Source organism: Spermophilus citellus (genome assembly GCF_964194105.1).
Source record: "Spermophilus citellus genome assembly, chromosome: 8".
Lineage (NCBI taxonomy): Eukaryota > Metazoa > Chordata > Mammalia > Rodentia > Sciuridae > Spermophilus > Spermophilus citellus.
In genome coordinates this window covers 53,547,927-53,570,668 of record NC_138189.1, presented here as the reverse complement: position 1 = coordinate 53,570,668, position 22,742 = coordinate 53,547,927, and the positions used below count along the sequence as shown (strand labels likewise).

At 31.6% G+C, this 22,742-nt stretch overlaps 1 protein-coding gene across 1 annotated transcript; it reads left to right on the top strand.

The window, feature by feature from the left end:
• Positions 1–225: 225 nt before the first annotated feature.
• Positions 226–22,322, top strand: LOC308654665 (transmembrane protease serine 11G-like; the record flags this gene model as incomplete). Its single annotated transcript, XM_081304347.1, has 9 exons — positions 226–367; positions 1,165–1,283; positions 4,239–4,306; positions 4,929–5,089; positions 14,653–14,691; positions 15,575–15,746; positions 16,752–17,011; positions 20,094–20,236; positions 22,161–22,322. 9 exons carry the CDS (start codon positions 226–228, stop codon positions 22,320–22,322), a joined length of 1,266 nt encoding a protein of 421 aa, XP_081160473.1.
• Between the last annotated feature and the right edge of the window lie 420 nt (positions 22,323–22,742).

Below are 22,742 nucleotides of genomic sequence, written 5' to 3'. Positions count from 1 at the left end.
CATGCACCAGAAAGTATGTAAAATAACAGTTCATTGTAGTATAATGCTAACTTTCTAAAGTCAAAATATAAAGTTACATGCCAATTCAACTTTTCATAGAATTTTTTTCCAGTAGTCTACAGAATAACACATCCAAATGTTAACAAATATAATATGAACCAAGAATTCCAGAAAACAATAATCTACACCAAAAAGAATAATCATAAAGTCCTATTTGTTTTTAATATGTATATCTTTCTCAAAAGACCAGGGATACTAAGTGGAAGAAGAAGTTCATTGAAACCATGGGTGATTGCCATTATTATCACAACTGTCGTATTAGCTCTGGCAATAATTGTTGGTCTCCTTGTTTATTTTTTGGCATATGGTAAGTATCTATCCAATTGTATTATTTTGGAAATCTGATGATCTATTTTAAAACCTTAATATTTTCTAATATTTCAGAATGAAATTTGCATTTGAATAATTTTACATACATTTGGGAAATAATAATCCTTAATGCATAAAAATTATTTCCATCACTTAAAATCTAGTGTGGTTCAAACAATATTATATCTCAATGTACATATTTACATGCTGTTACTTTATGGTACAATAATATTCAACATGCTGGGAGAAAAAATGTTTTAGTAGAAATTTTAGTATCTGAAGCTGGGTACTTTAAAAAGAGGCTAAAATTTTGGCTCACTATTCTGAAGGCTAGATTGGGTGAGTGTACCTGGTAAGAGACCCTTGGTCACATAACAACATAGTGGACAGCATTGGAGTACATATAAGAGGTGAGTAGTGCCTGCAGAAGAGATTATGGAGCAAGAGAGAAAGCAAGAAACCAGGGGGGTGGGGTGGCGGTGGCCAGTCTTGATCCTTTGTAACAACCCACTTTCACAAGAATTAATCCACTCCTCTGAAAATTAACCCATTCTTCAAAACCAGAATTAATCTCTTCTCAAGAGCAGTCATGACCCAATTGCCTCCTACTAAGCCCCACCTTTTACAGGTCCTCCCACGCTTCAATACTGATACTTTGAGGATAAGATTTCCAGCATAGGAATCTATGGGGGATAAATCATATCCCCCATATTTTTTGTTTTCATTCCCTATACTTATGTGTATACAACTCAAATACATTAGACATAAGTATTTTGTTTTTGTTTGTACTTCCAGATCAGAAGTTTCAGTATTACCAGGCCTCCTTCCGGATTCCCAATATTGAATATAGTCCTGATTTTTCTGTAGAACACTCAAAAATTAGGACCAACCTGAAAAATAAAATCAATAATGAGGTAAGTCTGAGCTTTCCTGGCATCATTGCTACCCTGAAATTTTCATTGTTGTAGTGGTGGGGTGGAAAACAGGGCAGAGTACAGAATATTTTGTTAGAGAAAGTAATACATTGAATGGGAGACGGTCCAAACTTTTAAGTCAGAAAAATCTAGATTTATGTCCCAATTTTTTGATAGCAAGAGGCAAATTGAGAGTGTTTAATTGAGTTGCCAATTAAAATATTCAATACCCAGTTAAATTTCAGGACCTCCTAAAAATATCTTAATGTAGTATTTGAAAGATACTTGTAGTTTAAAAATCATTCATTGTTTATCTGAAATTCAAATTTAATTTTATTTTTATTTCCCAAGTCAAGCAATTCTAACCAATTTTATCTCAGGAAGTCTAGAAAAAAATACATTGAACAAAAGATAATTGCACTGAGAGATTAAAACACATAAGTCCAACAGAAAAATGAATAGCTGGAATATAAAACATGTTATGAGTCATCTAAAAACAACTGAATCATTTAGGTACAAACAACATTACCACACACCATTTATTAAGACACTCTGTGGATGACCCCGCTGCCCTTCCTATTAGGCAACTTACCTCGAACACCTACTCTGGAAAATATACCCCAGAAACACACCGAACAGCTCTTTTCCTGAAGATTTTAGCTATATCCACAGGCTTTACTGAACTCAGCATTGATGAGAGATGGAAGATCATTCCTGCCTTATTTAAAATATTTCTTCACTCATTTCACAATCAGAAGTAGAAGTTGATGAAATGAGTTGAACAATGTAATTCAGTAAGATGGGAATTTCTTTTCAAAACTAAATCCTAAGAAATTTTGATTGGAGGAGAAAAAAAAAACAGGTTGGCATTTGTAATATTTTTATATGTGAAACTAATATATTGAACCCAAATCCATACAGTCAGAAACATCTAGATTTACATTACAATTTTATCCTGTCACCCTAACAACTTAAAAAAAAAGTGATTTGACTCCTCAAATTTTCAACTCTAAACTGGAGATAAAGTCACCCACCTCTCAAGAGTTTTCTAAGGATAAATTCATACATTTAATAAAAATCACAAAATGTCTTAATAAATGTTAGCATCTCACAAAAATTTCATATCCCTTTTCTAGAGCACTTAACACCTTGCAGTAATATATTATTGATTATGCCTGTGCCCCCTCTGGACTTGTGAATTCACTCAGGCTGGGACTGTCTCCTTCTAGTATTTCTGGTGCCTCTCAGTACCTGTCATATGGTATGATTTCATCAAGGGGATAACTAATAACTAAATGACCAATTCATTATTATTTGTCCTGCCCCCTAAAGTATAAGTGGAGATAATATAGAAAGGGAAGTGCAATAATTTAGATCAGAAGTCAGAAAATGTTTCCGTAAAATGCAAGATAATAAATATTTTTGGCTTTGCAATTATATAGTCTTTGTGTAATTATAGCTGTCATTGTAGTGTTAAAGCAGTCACAGAAAATACATAAGAAAACTTTATTATGAACACTGGAAAAATTTGAACTTTGTAAAAATGTTGAATGCCAGAAATATTATTTTTCTTCTGAATTTTTTTTAACTATTAAAAAAATGTGAAGACCATTCTTAGACCATGGGAGAAAAAAAGCAATGGCAGGAAAATAGTTGATTATAGTTTACTGACTCCTGATTTACAGTATAAGTTATAGCTACAGTAAATATTTTCCTAAAATAAATGATTAAAACAAATACCTAAACTGAATTTTATAGATTTCTTCTGAAGTTCAATAATGTAGACAATATTCTATATAACAGTATATAACAATAATGTGTTTGTATGTTAAATATGGAAGTGCATATTCCAAAAACATAAATAATAGTTTCTTTAGACTGTGGTTTACAAGTGGTATTAATGCTTTTTATTATAGTTTTATATATTTATTACTTTATAAATATTTTCATAATGCATATGTATTAGTTTTGTTATATAAACTACATATGTATATATAAAACTGTTTCCTTAAAAAAGTTTCCCTTCATGGTCAAAAAGAAAACACATGGCCATTTGTTTTTTTAATGAATATTGATTTCTTAATAAACTTCTCACAAACCTGTCCAGTATGATATCACACAACATTTCTCTATGAAAGTTACAAATATTAAATTAGATGAGTGGAAAGCATACTTTTTTGATACACAGTCTATTTCACAACTTTGCAGCTCTTTACTGATTTGTACAATTAGCTATTCAAACTTGGGTTCACATATGTTTGGCATATGATCAGTTGTTTTCTTGAGAAGCCGGCTCAATGAGCCAATGGTAATACACGGGCTTGTAAGACCACAGGTCCTATACAAGCTACAATTTTATGAGGGTATCACAGAGAAATTACCTCATGAGGAAATCTAAAATAACACACAAGTGGCATTCATAATCTTATCTAAGTAGTCATTTCATGCATTTCTCATGCTAAATAATTGATTTTTGAGAAATGTCCAATAGCTACATGTTCTCCTCCCCTCCTCATTTACCACAGAATCCAAATTTGACCTAAATTGTTTCACTAAAACCTAAAACCTGATCCTTCAGTCACGTCCACAAGACTGATAACTGAGTTTGAATAACATTGACTGATGAGCAGGTAATGAGTCCATGTATATCAAGTTGTCAAAGCTACTCATTCTCCAATGCTTTGTATATGTTATAATGATTGTTGAAATACTTAACTCTTTATTTTGATCATCTTTGAACATATGGAAAGTTGTTCAAATATCAATATCCCATTACAGGGATGATTTTATGAAAACGAGATTATGCCCAAATGACCTCTTTGGTAATAACAAACAATATGGAAGTAAATAATATTTGTATCACAGTAGACATTAAATAAGCATTTTTGTGATGTTTTGAAATGCTTCAAATTCATATTTAACACAATTGTATTCTGATTTTTGTTCTTTCTTCAGATAGATAAGATATTTCAAACTTCCAATTTAAAGCACCATTACATCAAGTCTCATGCTGTCAACTTTAGGTAATTACAAATAATTAATTTGTATGATAGAAAAGGCAACTTTGAGTTATCACATTTCTTACATTATTTTCTTTGTGGACAAGACCTAAAGATCTCAGAAACCCAAGAGAAAAACTAGCATAGTATTATTAAATTGTTATTCTTCATATATAAGGTATTTATGTGGGAGTGTTTCTTGAGTAATTATTAAATAGATTCTATTGGTTGTCCTTTTGAGACTTTAGCATTTTAATTGAAGATTCTGAAAATCATTAAGTACTTTTCTCATTTTACTGAATTTTTTTACAATAAGCAACTATTATTTTTTATAAACATGAGTGTATATTCACATGTATAAGATATACATACAAAATTAGTTGATTTAACAAGCATTTTTTATTTATTTACCAGGAAAAATTTTAGAAGTTTTAGAAACTCTCCTCTCCCTGAATGTCATCAAGTTTTCTAAGCAAGGAACAATACAGGAATTGACATCTGTTTAATATAGAAAGTAGAAAAATCCCAACAATAAAATGCCTAGAATATTTATGTTGTACTTTCTTAAAGATATTTAAGTATAAATGTAGGACATAATAATTACTATGACTATGACCTCACTCATTCTGGTGTCTTTGTTTTTCAGGCCAAGTGATAAGGGTTTGAAAGTGGATGTACTGCTTAAATTTCAGTTTACTTCTAACAGTGCAAACACTATAAAAAGGCAGGCTGATGACATTTTACACAGGATGTTGAACTCAAATGAGAGCTTCTTGAAGAAAGACCCTTCATTACCTTATCTTAGAGGCAAGAAATACTGCTTTTTTTTTCTTCTCTTAATGATTTTAACAATCTGCTCATTAACAGAGAAATTATCTTTATTTCACCATAAAATGAAACCACTTTCATTTAAGGATCTTAGTGACTTGATAATAAAGAAATCTCCACACAACACCAAAGGTTATCTTCCTTCTTCTAGTCTGGAAATAAATATAAAAAAGAATTGTGTGATGATACAATGGTACTTATTCCCTTTTAAATAATGTTAGTGAAATTCTTTGGAGTAAGCATGCATGGGGTACAAACCTACATTCTGCTTTTGATACAGTAATCTGTTAAGACTGGCTATTTTCCAATGCTTTCTCTAATCTGAATCCATAATTTAAGAGTGATGTAGACACATGAACTACAATATATGGAAAATGAACATGATATAGGCTCAAGTAGAAAAAAAAAAACCTGACAATTTTAGATTACCCTATCACATTCTTCCTATATCACACAGGATAGGATTAGGTCAGGACATGGAGTTGGCAGGAGAAAAGAGATGCCAGACACTGATATGCCCTGTCTCAAGCATAAATACGCTATCTCACTTTAGACACAGACATAAAAAGCTGGTTGATAATGTTTGGGGTATGAGATTCAACAAAGTTCATTATAATTTGCAGATGGTTGCTAGCCTATGAATTATCTTCAAAGTTGTCATATTTTACCAGAACTTATTTAGGTTATAAAACAAGATTAGAAGTCTGATAGAAAATTACAACCTACTAATAAATCTTCCTTCTGTACTTTTTCCCGAAACTGTTTCAGAGGGTTAGAGCCCTTATGTTAATAAGGGAGAAAATTACATTACATATTTGGCCAAAGTCAGAATGAAGAAAAAATATCTTGAAGATAAGAACTTGAGGTCTCTGTAATGCCCAACATCTAGTTCTATTAGTCATGCAGCTAAAACATAGTGGACTCTCAATCTATGCACTGAACTTTAGACAGCAGAGATAAGACTTCCTCAAGGAAAGATTTTGTTGAGAAGATGCAGGTATGTGAGAAAAAGTAACTTTACTTTTAAGAACTTTAATTTTGATGTTGAGCTCCTGTTAAGTCCAATGTTAGAAACATAAATTCCTCATTTCTGAATCTACCCCCACCCCTAGGATATTATGGGGATCTAGGCCCTTCACAATGTTGCTGGATGAGGGTTAGGGGGTTTAGGTCGCAGTTCTTGGTTCATGAAGGCATCTGCTGATCTCTTTACTGCCATATCCTCAGTTGCCTATCTAAACAAGTTGTTAGACATCCACATTCCCATCAAAAGCCCCTCAGAGTGGTAATTCTTCCTAATACTTCTATGCTTCACAAGGATGCTTGGCAATTTGGATAGTATGTTTTTGTTTCATCTCTTTGCAAAAGCCTATAATTCCTTGAATGTAGGAACTATGACTTCTGTAGTTGTAAAACCATCCCAAAATTAGAATAACACTCCACATAGGGTACGAACTCAGTATCTGTAAAATGTTTGATTTTTAACTCTGTAAATTAACACAGTCCCTTGAAAGTGGGCAAGAAAAAAAAAGGAGTCTTAAAATTAGTAATGTAAAGAACATGAGTAATCTGAAATCATTCCTTTTTCGACAGTCTTAGAAATGTATTAAAAAAACAAGTGAGATATTTATACTTTAATATTTTTTACACAAACTTGAGTTTTATTAAGTAAATACATTTAAATATATTTCATTCCTTGGTATTCTTGGGAGATTGGTTCCAGTACCCTCCACAGACCCCAGATACCAAAATCTGGAAATGCTTTAGTACCTTATATAAAATACAGTAGTATTTGCATATAACCTATGCATAATGTTCCCTATGGTTTAAATTATCTCTAGGTTGCTTATAATACCTAATACCCTGTAAATGGTATATAAATAATTGTTATACTGTATTTTCTAGGGAATAACGACAAGAAAAAAGTCTGTATGTGTTCAGTACAGACACAAATTTTTTTCTGCGTATTTTTTATTTTCCATTACTTGAATCTGCAGATGTGAAACCTGCAGGTGTGAAGGGCCTACTGCATATAGTATAGAGAAACAAATGCATGAAATGCACTGTAGGAGAGACTGAGTGATGGAGGAAAGCACCCTAGATCAAGACTCAGAAGACCTGTATCCCCACGATAAATCAATAGTAGGTTAGTTAAGAGAAGTTGATGAAACATCATGTCTCAGTGTCTGCTTTACGAAATGAAGATCATTAATAACTATGGAACTAATTCTTTAAGAAGGTGTAAAAAAAACTCAAAAAGGTTCTAAGGACAAATAAATTGATTTAATATATTGTTTACATATTTTCTCATGTATCTATTTTTAACAATCTTGATTCTGGGAAATTAGAGAACTGATTAACTTGTCTTTGAAAGATAAGTGAAGAGGTAAAACACATACATGGGCCCACAAATGGATATTATAAGAGTTATCTGGATACAAAGCCCAACACAAAAGAAACAATATAGAAATGTATTAAGCTAAATCATTTAAAATGTTTTTATAAGATTATAATAAAGAATGAGGGTCAGTTTTGAGTTTAGTTTTCTGAGGTAATATAACATAGATTACAGAAACAGTTGTCTGTATCTTTGAAGAAACAATGCAGATTAAACATAATTAATTTTAACTTTAAAATAAAGTTAAGACTTTATTTTAACATTTATTATATGTGAACATTTATTTTCATTTTGTAGAAGTTAGAATTCACCCCAGTGGTTCCAAGTGACTAAGTTAAAAAGAAGATCATCAAAAAAGAGATAACAATTAAAGAGCAAATCAGCCAAAATTGTTAATTATTTTTTAAATCTGTATTTTGAGTTGTTGCTTTTGTTTTTTATAATCTTTCATGAAATTTTTGGATAATTATTTTATTGATCCTAAAATATATATTCATTTATTTTCATCATTCAAGTGCACATAATATATTAGAAAAAAACACATAGAATTCATTTTAGGAAAAGCGAGAAGTGGTAATTTGGGGGTTGCTTTTAAAAATGACTATATTTTTACAGAAGTTTCTAGTTTACACCATAATCAAAAGAAAAAATAGATTGTATGGAGATAGTGGTCATAAAAACTTCATTTTATGTCAACTATGTTTGTTCTATGTCATATAATGTTTAAGCTCTTCCTCTAAATCTATCAGAATCACTTCAGATACAAACATCAAAAGTCTAAATATCAAATAATATTTGGTATTACTTTTATTCAAAATACCATAATCTAAAAGTTTTTAAGCATTTTTACAATAATACTGCTATTTGCAGTTTTCAGTCACTGACACTTTTACCTTCTAAATTTTGTATTTACCATATTTATAGCAGCTTTAACATTAGAGTAGGTTAACTAAAAACATTAATCTTTAATATTTCATTTGTCTCATTTTGTGGTTCTATTTCAAACAAAAATAGTGCTATCTTTTTCAGTTGGATTGGATACTTCATCCACTATTTATTTAAATTTTGTTAGGTAGGAAAATGAATATTTAGTAGAACTGAAAGAAATCCTAACAAATCAAAAAATTAAAACTAATATTCTAAATTACATACTATCAAGAAAAAAAATTCTCTTTTCAGATGTATGTATGTCTCAGTAATATTTTACCATTTTCCCCTTACTTTTTTCTTACTTTTTTCTTTTTTTGACCGCATACGCTTGAATTTCCTCTTCAAATGACAATACTTTGGAAACATTTTCTATAAAAAGAGTAGGAAAATAATTCAGACTTTCTACTACTATGCTTAATTTCTTAAAGTTTTATTTGGAAAATAATTATAGATTCACACGAAGTTACAAATTTACAGGAAAACCTCATTCCCTTGCACCCTTTCCCTTGTATACCTAGAGAAATCTGTAACACTGCATGTATATTCTAAATTTTTTTGTGAGAAATTTTTATCTAAATTCAGGAGCAATGGTAAATTTTTTTCCTGTTTGTCTGATTTTGGTATCAGAGTAATACTGGGCTCCCCAAATGAGCTCGGAAAAAAATTTCTTCTTTGAATACTGTTGTAAAAATTCTCCAATGAAAGTGGACCTTAAGATTCTTTTTATTACAAATGCAATTTCTTTACTAGTAAGAATATTAAGTTTATCTATACCATCTTTGCAAGTTTTAGTAGTTTGTGATATTTATTTATTTATTTATTTATTTATTTATTTTTAGTACTGGGGTTAGAACTCAGGGGCACTCGATCACTGAGCCACATCCCAGCCCTATTTTGTAATTTTATTTAGAGACAGAGTCTCACTGAGTTGCTTAGTGCCTCACATTGCTGAGTCTGGCTTTGAACTCTCGATCCTCCTGCCTCAGCCTTCCAAATTGCTGGGATTGACAGTTTATGATTTTAAAGCAATTTGTTCATCTGGACTTCTAAGCTATCTAACTTATGAAGTTACTTGTAGTATTTCTTAATTAATAATGAATATTATTTTCTCATTAAGCTCTTTTATCATATCCCCTCATTTTACTCTTGATATTGGTGATTTCAATCTTCTCTATTTCTTTGTCATTTTTTCCCAGACGTTTATAGATTTTCTTGAATTTTTTGTAACATATTTTCTGTGTGTCATGATTTTTTCTCTATTTTTTCTGTTTTCAGTTTCATTAAGATTTTTATCTGGATTGCTTTTTATCTTTATTATTTCCTTTCTCTACTTTAGGTCTATTCTTTTATGTTGCTAGTTTTTTGAAACAGAAATTTAGAATATTAATATCATTATTCATTTATAATGTATAAAACATTAAGTGTTATAAATTTCTCTCTCCAAACTGTTTTATCTGCATCCAACAATAATTGGCATGCTTTATTTTCAGATTCATTCTGTTCCCTGTAATTTTTATTTTCTTTGAGATTTCTTATTGGACCAATGATCTACTTTGTAGTGTATTTTAATTTCCAAGCATTTGGAGATTTTCCCATTATTTTTATGGTTTTGATTCTCAGTTTGACTTCATTATGGACAGAGTAGATGATCTGTTCAGTACTTTCAAGTATGTTGAGGACTATGACTCAGGATATGTCTACTAGAAGAATATTCCCATGAGTGTTTTGAGTATATTCTTGCTATTGTTGTGCAAAGTATTTTTAAGTTCTATTAGATATTATTGATTGTTAATGTTATTAGTTCTATATCTTTGCAAATTTTCTGTGTAATAATTAATTAATTGTTGAAATTGGGGTATAATGAAGTTCCTATCTATAATTGTGGATTTTTCTATGTTTCTTTTCATCTCTTTCAGCTTTTGCTTCATTTATTTAGAAATTGTGTTGTGTAATTTACAAACATAGATTGCTACATATTCTTGTTGTATTTATCCTTCCATTGTTATATAAGTTCCCTATTTGTCCCTAGTAATTTCTTTGTTCTGAAGTTCAGAGCAAATAAATATCAATATCAATAGCAAAATCAAAATCTAATATTAATATCAAAATCTAATATCAATATAGTTATTCCTACTTTTTATGGATTATTGTTATACTGTTTTCTTTCTTTTCACATTCAGATATGCAGATATGTCTGAAATGAGTTTCTTGTAGATAGCACACAGTTGAGTCATATTTTTCAATTCATTTCTGACAATCTGTCTCTTAATTGTAGTGTTTAAACTATTTACATATTAAAATGACTATGGATATGTTAAGGCTTAAATCTTTCACTTCATCATTTGTTTTCTGCTTGTACAGTATCTTGCTCCACAGTTCCTCACTTTTTGCTTCCCTATGGGTAACTGGAACATTTTTTTTGCAGTTCCACTTTGATTTACTTATAGACTGCTGCAAGTGTCATCACATACACATGTAACTAACACAGCCTATAAGTATCAACATTGTACCACTTCAAATTAAATGAAAAACTTCACTTCCATTTGGGTATCTTTACTCTCTCCACTTTTTAAATATACTTTTCCTAAGTATTTATTCACCATACATCCAACACAACATCAGTTGTGTTTTGTTTGAACCATAAAAAATGTTTAAAGAAATTCATGAAGTAAAAAATAGTCTTTTATGTTTATTTGTACATTTATTCATTCTGTGCCTTTCCTTTCTGAAAGTTTTAACCCTCTTTGGTTATAATTTGCTTTTCTGTTTGGACAGTTTTCTTAGGTATATTTAAGAGTAGATCTGTTAGAAACATATTACTTCAGTTTCTGTTTGCTCATCTAGGAATATATTTATTTCCTATACATTCCTTAAGGATATTTTCACGTGATATAGAACTTAGGGTTGATAGTTATTTCTTTTCAGAACTTGAAAAATACTATGCAATAATTTTGGCTTCCATGACTTCAGATGAGAAAACCACTGTCATTTAATATAATGTACCTTCATAGATAATGTATCATATTTCTGTTTTTAAGAATTTTTTCTTTGTCTTTAGTTTTTAGTAATTTAATTATAATGGATATTGAGGTAAATTTCTTTGAATTTATCCTCTTTGGCACTTTCTCAGCTTCTTGAATCTGTAAAGCTCTGTATTTCACCAAATTTGAAGAATTTTCAACCATTTTTTTAAAATTACTATTTAAGTCCCATATTCTTCCTCCACTTTTTCTAGTTATCTGATTACATAACTCCTAGATTTTTTTATTATTATCCCACCTATCCCAGAAGTTTTGTTCATTTCACTCTGATTTATTTTTGCTCTGCTCTTTACACTGAGTACATTCTACTGACTTGATTTCAGGGTCACTGATTCTAATCTCTATCATTTTCCCTATACTGTTGGCATAATCCACCAAACTGTTTATTACTGTTATTGCTGTTATCAGTATTATTATCATGGTTATTATATTTCTCAGTCCTATAATTTTCCATGGTTATTTATTACTTGTATTGCTTTGTTGATAGTTTCCATTTTCATTTGTTTCAAGATAATTTATACTTGATTTCTGAATGAATTTTTAGCAGCTCTTTAAAATCCATATCATATACTTCTAACATCTTATTTGACTCAAAATTAGCATTGGTAGTTGTCTTATTCATATTATACTTTTTCTGTTTTAGGGTATGGAAAGTAAATTTTTATATCCTGAATATTTTAATTATTATTTTAGGAGACCCTTAATCCTATTTAATTCTTCCATTTTACCAGTCAATCTACTTAGGTGAGGAGTATAGATTCTTACCTACTTTTGTTATTTCAATGACAGTTCAGTTTTCAGATCGTTGCAGGGCTACCCTGTTATGCTGGGGCTTCCTCTCAATCACTGTTGTCAGTGCCATCTGTGAGAGTAGAATATGCTTTTCTTGGCTACCTGAATCAGTAGGCTTCCCTCTATGGAGGCTGAACTGGGCTTGAGTTTCCTTACGCCAGTGGGTGGTTGCAGGTGTCTGCTGACACTGTCTCTGTGGGTACTTCAGTTTGCCTGCCAGTGGCTTGGTTTTAACATAGGATTGGAATGGTGAAGGTTTTGATTATTGTTTCTAGAAGAATTAAATGCCAGGCTTAAATTGTAACATAAGATCTCTGTTGTCTTTACCTCTTCCCATTATTTTGGATAGAGAGAATAGAGTATTCTCGGGATATTTTATCTATGCTTGTTAATAATGACAGATTGTAGGCCTTTCTGGTCCCCAGTCTAGGCTATATTTAAAACAAAAGGAAAACCAAAATATTCCACCATTTGTCCTTCCTTAAATTTTGAAGACTTTATACTTTTTTTTCTAGCTTACTGCTATCTAACAAAGAATTTTCAGAATATAGTTGTCTCTTAGTAGCAATTCCCTTACATAAAGTGGCTTAGTGTTTGCATATCCTACCCAATCCTCAAATGTATTTTAACTCATATCTAGATTACTTATAATACCTAATACACAGCAAATACTGTGCAAATACTTTCTATACTGTATTATTTATGTAAGGATGACAGGAAACAACGTATATGTTATAATATACAACTTTTTCAAATATTTTTGATCCAAAGTTGGTTGAATTTACAGATACACAACCTACAAATACAGAATGCCAATGGCAATTATATTTATAGAAAAGTAGGGAAAAGTTGGTTTATACCATCTTACTCTAGAACTGAAGCTGTTCAATTTTTCATTCTGAAAGAGGTGTACATCTACTATATAAAGTTCATACATAAGATGTAGCCCTTTCATAGAAGTTGATCAAAAATTTCTGAATGCACAGCAATGAATTTAGGGTTAAATTAAAATGATTTGTAAACTAACCATAACCCCACCGCTCTAGTGCATAAGACTCAGTAAATTAGTAGTTGTTATTATTGTTCATTTTTTCACGTAGCAAGTATGTATTGGAAGTCTATTTGATGCAGGAACAGAAGTCTCTGTCCTCATACAACTAATATTCTAATTGCAGTAAGAAAGATAATGACCAAAAAAGTAATTAAATAAACAAGATAATATCAAACACTGAAACCCCATGCAGAGAGCAGAAAATAGGAGACTATGTTAGATTTGGTTGTCATGGAAAGTCTCTCTGAGGAGGGGATTTTTAAGTTGTGATATGATTGACAACCATAAAAAGACCAAGGGAAAACATTTCTGATGAAGGGGTCATCATGAAGAAAAACTGAAGGTAATGACAACCTTCACACAGTCAAGAAACAGAAATGCCAAGGTGGCCACTGAGTAATGGCTCAGAGCAAGAGCTATTCAGAATGACATCAAGAACATAAATGGTGACCACGTCACATAGTCTAGGAAGGAAGGCTGTGTTTATTCTAAAGGCTAGGGAAGCCATTAGGGAATTGTTACTATTATTGGCAAAATCTAACTCCAAGATTTACTCAAACTCCCTAAGCATAGTCCTTTCAGATGATCTTAATGTTCCTCTTTAGAGTCTGACCTATATTAAAGACTTATTCCTTTGCAGGCTCACCAAAAGTCTAGCCCAGCTTTCATCTTAACACAGTATGGGTCTGAATTCTCATTATACTGGTCGGCATAAGGAACAATAAAAGTAACTTGGGGAAACAGTCACAGATTGTATTCTTTCTCTGTTTTACTTTATGAACAATAGGACTAACAATGTAACATGTTTTGAGGATTTATTAGTATACTGGTGAATTTGGATTCCATAGGGAGCACACAATACCTTTATTTTGCTTCTTTGGACCAAACTTAGATATCAGGCTTCAAGGATGCCTTAAATAGCTTTACTATAACCCAACCATGCAAATGAAGATAGAAAGAAATGGTCTCTAGATATATAAGAGTAAGCATGTGACATTGGTCTTACACCTTGTTTAACTTCTGTTTTTATAAATTAGTATGGTGTTAATTAAATCAATGGAATTCTCCTTCATGAAAAACAATATCCTACACTATGCCCATGATTTTATAGTCATGAGCCAGGATGTTCCTAGAGTCCACATGTGTTGGAAGAATTTAATTTACATGTAGGTCACTTGTTTTGGTAGAATTTTATTCTACTAAATTTAAATTAAGAATTTCCTGACTTATGCAGTTCTTCCCAGTCAGCAAAAATCATGTTAAGTATGCATAGTGTTTTAAATTAAAACAGTTCCATCACCAAGCAATGAATTTTGTTTGTTTTTTCCAGAAATGAATGGAGCACAAGCAGAACATATTCTGAACAGTTGTAAGTTCAAAAATATCATGGAGATTTTTATAAATCAAAGAATAAAGCACAACATTCTTAGCCTTTCTGTATTTCCATGTTTACAGTTTCTCAAATGCATATATTATCTCTAAATTGATATGTAATTTGATTATATTCAAGGGAAACAATTACTACTAATAGTTTGGGAATTGTTCTTTGACAATATTTTCTCTTCTCCCAAGAAAATTTCACTGATGACTTCTTTAACAATTTCCTTGTATTTTTTTCTTTTTTTAATAATATATTTTCAACCTTTCTTTTTTTATTCTTTTTTTTTTGTTTATTTATTTTTATGTGGTGTTGAGGATTGAACCCAGTGTCTCACACGTGCAAGGCAAGCACTCTATTGCTGAGCTACAAACCCAGCCCCAATTTTCTTGTATTTTTTCATATTTATTTTTATTTGGCTCCCTTTCTTAGAGTAGAAATTTTTGCTTAACGTTAAATTATATCCACCAACGTTAATATAGAAGCTTAAATTTATGCTATAGTAGTGTATTTTAAAGTATTTCAAGAGCACAATTGTTTTTCTGCAATAAATAACACTCAAATATATCCAATATCACTGAGATAAATTGTTACACATTAAGAACATGATCCAGGAAAATATGAAATAAATTTTAAGGGAAATTGCTTTAAAAACATAAAATCTGGTATGAAGTAATTATTAAAATGTTATTAATTATTTAAAATAGGAACATCCAACTTTAAATGTAAATAATTATTATTATATGTAATGTTAATGTCAATGAAATTTTTAAAGGAAAGTCCCATCTAAAAATGTTTCTAACTTTAATTATGTACCAAACATACCTAGACACGTCTATAACTCTGGAATTAAACATCTTTTTCCTTCTGACAGGTTGTGGTTTAGGGAAGGAGTACCCACCCATGGAAAGAATTGCTAATGGCCAAGTAGCAAATAAAGCTGACTGGCCATGGCAAGCCAGCCTGCAGATAGACGGGGGCCATTTCTGTGGAGCATCTTTGATCAGCGAAGAGTGGCTACTGACAGCTGCTCACTGTTTTGAACTGTAAGTCCTCAATCCATACCACAGGATCACCAAATTCAGCTCTTTTTCTCATTTTCAAAGCCAATAATTCTTATCTTCTTTTCATTTCCTCCATGAACACCCAGAACCTCCCAATGGCACTTATGAATGCCCACAGGCTTGCAAAGAGTGGCAATTACTAAGGAGTAGCAGAAAATTTATAGACAATCTTCAGCTCCATCCAAAAATATATTCTCTAGTGATCTCAATTTTAACAAGAAACAAGCCAACACTGGAAAAAAATTAAACACTTTCACTAGTTTTCCTGAGATATACTATAGATATTTTAAAGCTCTGTTAATAGTATTTATATCTGATTAACCCAAATGAACATCTTTAGTGCTGTACTTTTATCCATGTATGCTTTTTGAAGTTTTAACATCTGAGACCATTGGAGATAATGAAGATATACAGTAACCCTAGTGAAACTCACATAAATGGGAACATATTCTGGTTAAAATGCTAAATAGAAAGGGAGCAAGAGAAAATAATACATAAAATATATCTCTAAGATATCTTTCTCAGCCGGACTCAGTTTTTTCCCCATTTCTCTTTCTCTCCATAGCTATGCCTATATTTATATAGCTATACAAGGATACATGAGTACATGTTTGTGTATGTGAAAATATGTAGGCAAATATGTCTCCTATTTATTTATTTATATTTTCTTCAATTAATCAGTATTATTTCATAATCAAAATGGCAAAATATGTTTTTTCCTTTAAAAAATATAAACTCCCCTCAAATTCTTGCTCAGGGAGTAATTTAAGCTACCTGATAATGAGGACTGTTGAAATAATCAGCTAGTTGAAAGTAAAGCTGTTCTAGGAGAGAAACCTCAAATAAGAAGGTGAGAAGGTTCCACTCAACCATTACCTTTGAAAATGTGCCCTTTTCTCACACTAGTGCCCCATGCCATCCAGAGTCCGGGCAACTCTAGACTATATCATAAATGAACACACTGTGCTCCTTTTAATCTGTGATCAGTTACAAAAACCCCAAACTATGGACGGCAAGTTTTGGAACAACTCTGAACCCTCCACTGATGAGAAGACAGGTGCAGTCAATCATTGTTCACGAAAACTACGCTGCCCACAAGCGTGATGATGACATCGCTGTGGTGAAGCTCTCCACCCCAGTCCTATTTTCTGAAGACGTGCACAGAGTCTGTCTCCCAAATGCTACGTTTGAAGTCTTGCCTAAGAGTAAAGTGTTTGTCACTGGATGGGGAGCATTAAAGGCAAATGGTGAGTATCTCAGTAAAAACAACAAAGCAAAAAATACAAACTTGGACCTAGCTTCCTTTTTCATAAAGATATGAAATAAAACATAAAATCAAAATATCAAGACACCTCATGTCCAATACACCAAAATCAAAACAATTAAAACAGATATGATGGATTTTGAAAACTTCATTACTGTAAGTAAAACACAATACCTATATTTATTGTAATTTTTACACACTATTTTGGAAACATGTTGGAACCATCTTTTCAAAATGAACAAAGCGTATCTTCTCACATAATGTTTTTCTTTATTTATCATCTTTCATATGTAGAGATTCTACCATGGCTGCATGATTCCTAAAGTATACAATTTGCAAGCACTGGTATGATAAACTTCAGTCTCGTGCAACTAAGCAGAAACAGCCCAAGCAAGGGATCTGAATCATTGTTCTTTACCCAACACCGAGTACTAAATGGGGTTCTTCTGACTCATGTATCTATACAGCTATTCTTGAGTATGAGACTTCATAATTTTACTTTATTATTAAAGTCTGAAACTATATTTTTATATTTTACTCCACTTAATAACAGACAATAAATTGCAAAAATAATCTTTTAGATCTTGATGAGTCTTCAGTTCCTATGTTTCTTAGCTGAATGTTTTCTTACCTATGGTTTAATCTGCCCTCAGATTACTGATTCTTATTCTAGGCTATTAATAAATTTGAATCTTATTTATGTACTACTCACAGCATAGCTTTGATCTACTAAATTTTTATCAGCTGAGATTTATAGAAACTTACTTCCTTGCAAATGCACTTGACAATTCTAAACTTCAATCCAGGCTGATACACTATTGTCATATCCTGAGAGTTCTTTTCCTCATGTCTGAGGCATTTGCATTGTTCTATAGGAAATGGTGATAAGAAGGAAGAGGAATTAAATCCTTTGAGTTTTAAAGCCATTTGAGTCACAGTAGAAATGGAAAACATCTACCACTTGAGTAGCACCATTACACTTTCTTTACATGTAAAATTAGTAACTCCTCAATACAGAGTTATACTTTGGGAGTAATTTGGTATTTCATTATGAATTCTTTAAAGTCCAATAGTATGCAGGTTAGTGTACCTATTTTTTCTAATAAGTTGCATATTTTCAGATATAACATTATGTACTTGTGAGACAACAGACTAACGTTAACTGCATACATATACATATTTTATTATGGTTTCTTTCTGCATTTTAAAGCTGAGATGGACTACGCAATTTTTTCTCTTTCCTCCTCAAAAGTATTCAGTCTTTCTAAATAGAAATCTTCTTACTAGATAGTTTGCAAAACTAAAATTTCTATTTTCTAGATAGTTTCTTCCTTGAGTAGTTGATAATATAGAATAACTTTTTATATTGTTAGGCACTTTAATTGAAATTTTTAAAGTTGAGATTTAAAAATTATAAGCATTTGCAATTTAAAACTAGCATCGTAGACAAATTAGCTAAACTAAAAATTGTTACACAAAAATTACAAGTAGTTGGAATGCAGTTGATTAAACCCTGGGGATATCTAAAATTTTTTAAATGCCATTACAGACAGCAAAATAGTACTAAATATTGCTGAAGCACTTACACAATAAATAGATCAGACTGTGTAAAAAAACTGTACAAAGAGCAGTTTGTGATTAAATTCTCTCTCTAGGAGCATTTCAAGCAAAATCAGAGATGAAGAGAAGAGAAAATGTTCAATGACCCTTCCATGCTTAAAGATAATGACTGAGGTAAAGAATTTCACTAGACTACAGATAATCTTTAAAGAATGTAGAGAAATGGAACTTAATTTTTCAGCAAGCCAGTCAATATTCGAAGCATGTATTTGCAAGTTTCAAAACAGAGAATTGGATTTCTGTATTCAAAAGTTTCTTACAAAAACCCCAGAAATCTAGGTCAACTCTTAGAAGAGCTCTAACTTTCTAACTATCCATCATTAACACTGAAATGCAGCTTCAAGACCATGAGAATTTTATTTACATTACCCTAATATCTACAATTCATTATAATAACTTTCATTTATTGAGAACTGCATGTGGGTAAGATACCACCATAACTGATTTTATGTATCATATTTTACTCCCACAATAAATATGAGATAGGTATCATTTTATCCTGTCTACAGGTGAGTACAGAGATCCTTAATAACTTTTCCAAGGTCAAATAGCTCTTAAATTGTGCAAATAGTGTTCAAACTTACATCTGCCAACTCTAAGACCAGGATTCTTAAGCATAGAATTGCCCTGACTCACTGCTCAAATTACTACTCAAATGAATCCCTCATCTTCTCCTTTTTCTTTGAATCTGTTTCAGAGATCTATCTTTATGTGAATTATTAATATAATTTTAAAATAGAAGGTATTAGGTAGGAAAAGGAAAATATAATGGCTAAAACAATATGTATGCAACAAAATAATACATTTAATATTATAATGAATTAACAAGTGTGTAGTTAATGAATAAAACATGATCATTTCTTGTCCTAGAATTAGTTACTTGTTCTAGTATTTGTTCTGAAAAGCAAGTCAAGCTCTTTTCAGAGTAAATATAGTCTTTCTCATGAAATAACAGAATTCCATCAGCACTAAAGTCACTTCCCAGTACTACTGCTTGTTTTTAAAAAATTCCAATTCTGAAAACATATGTGTCCCTTGTAAAGCAATGAAGTAGGTTTCCAGGTAAGTTATGGCAAGCTGTTGCAGATTCTCTCAGCTGGTAAGAAATAGCCTGGTTTTAAATCTAACATCATCTCCCACTTAGCTGTATGTTCGGCAAGACTTTTTACCTTGTAAGTTTCAGTTCTCTCATCTGAAAAAAGCGAACACTTACATGTATCTTCAGTGGTTATTGCAAGGATCAAATAATATCATAGGAGTAAATGTGTCAAACATGGTGTCTACTCATTGAAGGCACCCAAAAAGTGAGCACTGTCATCCAGCTCAGCATCTTACAACTCCAGGACTAGTGCTTTGCCACTGGTCTGTATTTTGGAAGACCCAATAATTAGCTTTTGTAAAAACAAAGTGGAAATTCTCAACTATTTACCTTTTTCCTCATTTAGGTCCCCTTTCAAATACTCTGAGACAAGTTGAAGTAGAGATCATAAGTAATGATATATGTAATCAAGTTAAGGTGTATGGTGGTGCTGTATCATCAGGAATGATATGTGCTGGATTCTTGACAGGAAAACTCGATGCCTGTGAGGTAAGAATAGTCTCAAATCAAAAAAAAAAAAAAGACTCTGTTGAATAAAGATGATCTTACTAACCACAGACCAATGTCACATCACACAATTCTATGATATTAACTTATGGAGGAGAGGAGAGTGTAAAAAAGAAGGGATGAAAGAATCATAAGACATATACCTCATTTAATACTTTATTGAACAGACCATATAAAATAAAAAGTAATCAGTTGCAAAGTAGAGCTTTGATTAGAGAGAAGGAATACAAACAGATAATAGAAACTAATCTAGAAAGCATACATTCAGGTTTCAAGGCAGGTTCATATCCAAGATTTAGGTATCTAATCACTTCTAATAGCAAGCTGTTATGAGATGAGATCTGCAAATATCTCTGTGGCCAATGAAGTTTTTACCTCACTGGTACCTAAATATTTGACCTTAAGTAATGTACATCCAGATAGAATTACATTATTTAGAAACCAATAAAAAGTAATGTATTTATGTACATTTATTGCTAATAATGTGCTATCTCATTGATCATATATAAAAACTAAAAGATGCACTTAGCATTTTCCCCAACAAAACATTAATTTTAGGCAATAAGCATAATTTAAGGAGAATGTCAAAGTTTGTTATTTAAAGGACTAAAACCAAATAACTAAAATAATAAAGATTTTACCTATAGTATTTGAAACTAAGTACAACAATTTAGTGATTTTTTTGAAGAATAACATCCCTTTGAGAATTTGAGTTATATGTGCACATTTCTTACATGCAAACATGCCACTATTGATCTGCCTTTGACTGTCATGTGAGGGTAATAAACATTCTTTCACTTATCCATTCAAAAAATTTTTGACTTGTAAGGCACTTGGCAGTTGTTGAAGGAAACAAACACCTTAGAAGAATCATAATGCATTTACAATCTAGCACACAAGTAACTTAAACAAAGGAAGATATGTCAGAATTTGCCTAAATATACCAAAATACAAGGTATTAGTAACACTCACTTTACTTCCCAAGAGAGAGAAACAACATGGTGGTCAAAAATAAAACTCAATTATGACTTAGAGAAGAAACATACATATGTATATGTACATACAGATGTTCTTTTTTTTCATGAGTTCACTCTGCCTTGCTTTCTTTCACTATTAGCCCAGTAAAATAGCGAGGACCAAATTAGGAAGTGGGCCAGAGGGAACTAAGAGTCAAGGGTTGTTTTTGGTAGACCAGAATTTTCATACTCTATGCACCAGGGAAAAATGGGATGAAAATAGAAGGGACAGGGACTAAAGACATAAGACTCTAGAACTCCTTGCCTGCTCAAACAGATCATTTTTCTTATTTAAGAAATTTACAATGGACTTTCATATGACATTTTTTTTTGGATGAACTGGCCCATTGCTAAAATATACACTTAACATCCTTTGACTAAACCCTGGTTTAAAGATAACACAGAGAAGTTCTCATGATTTAGATACATTACACTGGTTCGTTAGGGGTAGAGATTCCACCTTAGTTTCAAGCAAAATCCTTTCAGTAATAAATAGTGCACATTTGATACAACATTCCAGACACCTTTCTATTAATTAGTGTGATTAGAACAAAGTGAGACACTAATTCAAAAGTAAGAGATTATATTCCTAGCTAATAGAGTTTGGAGTGTCTTCATAGAGAAAGTGACATGTTAGTTGAATTTTTAGGTCATTGCTTATAAAAGAATTGCCTATCTAGATAGTTCTCGTTGTGGTTCCTATTTAGACAGAGAAAAAGGCATTAGCAAAACATTAAGAAATAAATTATCATATTAATAGTAATGGGAAGTATAATAAAATTAGTTTCACATATTTCAGTTCAAATTATTGATTTTATTTAGATGCCAATTGACTCTCATTTCTGGCACCCTTTCATTTATCACAATGACCATATTTTCTTCTTCTTCAGGGTGATTCTGGAGGACCTCTGGTTATTGCACAGGGTAGAAACATCTGGTATCTAATTGGAATAGTAAGCTGGGGAATAGACTGTGGAAAAGAAAACAAGCCTGGACTTTATACCAGAGTGACTCATTATCGGGACTGGATTAAATCTAAAACCAACATCTAATATAACAACTACCTCAACAACTAAACTGCAATTGTCATATGTGGTCTCCAGCAACATGTATTCAGTGTGTGTTGTCTTGTGTATTATCATAAAGTTCAAGATGCAAATAAGTGTGGTCTGATGCCCTTCCCCTTAAAAATGAAGAAAGGATATTTTCAAGTAACCTGAAGTAATTTGCTGACCATGAGTGCAGACCATACTGTTAGCTCCACAAAAATCTGCCATTCCTGAAAAGTGTCTCTGATTATCTCTTTCTCATCTTTCTTTTCCCACAATTCATTTTAGAGTAATCTGGCAGTTTAACCAGATAAGTACAAACTGACAAGGGATTCTCTACTTTTTTCTGACAGAGCATGCTTTGCTTCCCTGATGACTCCAAGTTTTTGTCTTCTGCATCAAATAATCCTCAAAAAGAATCTC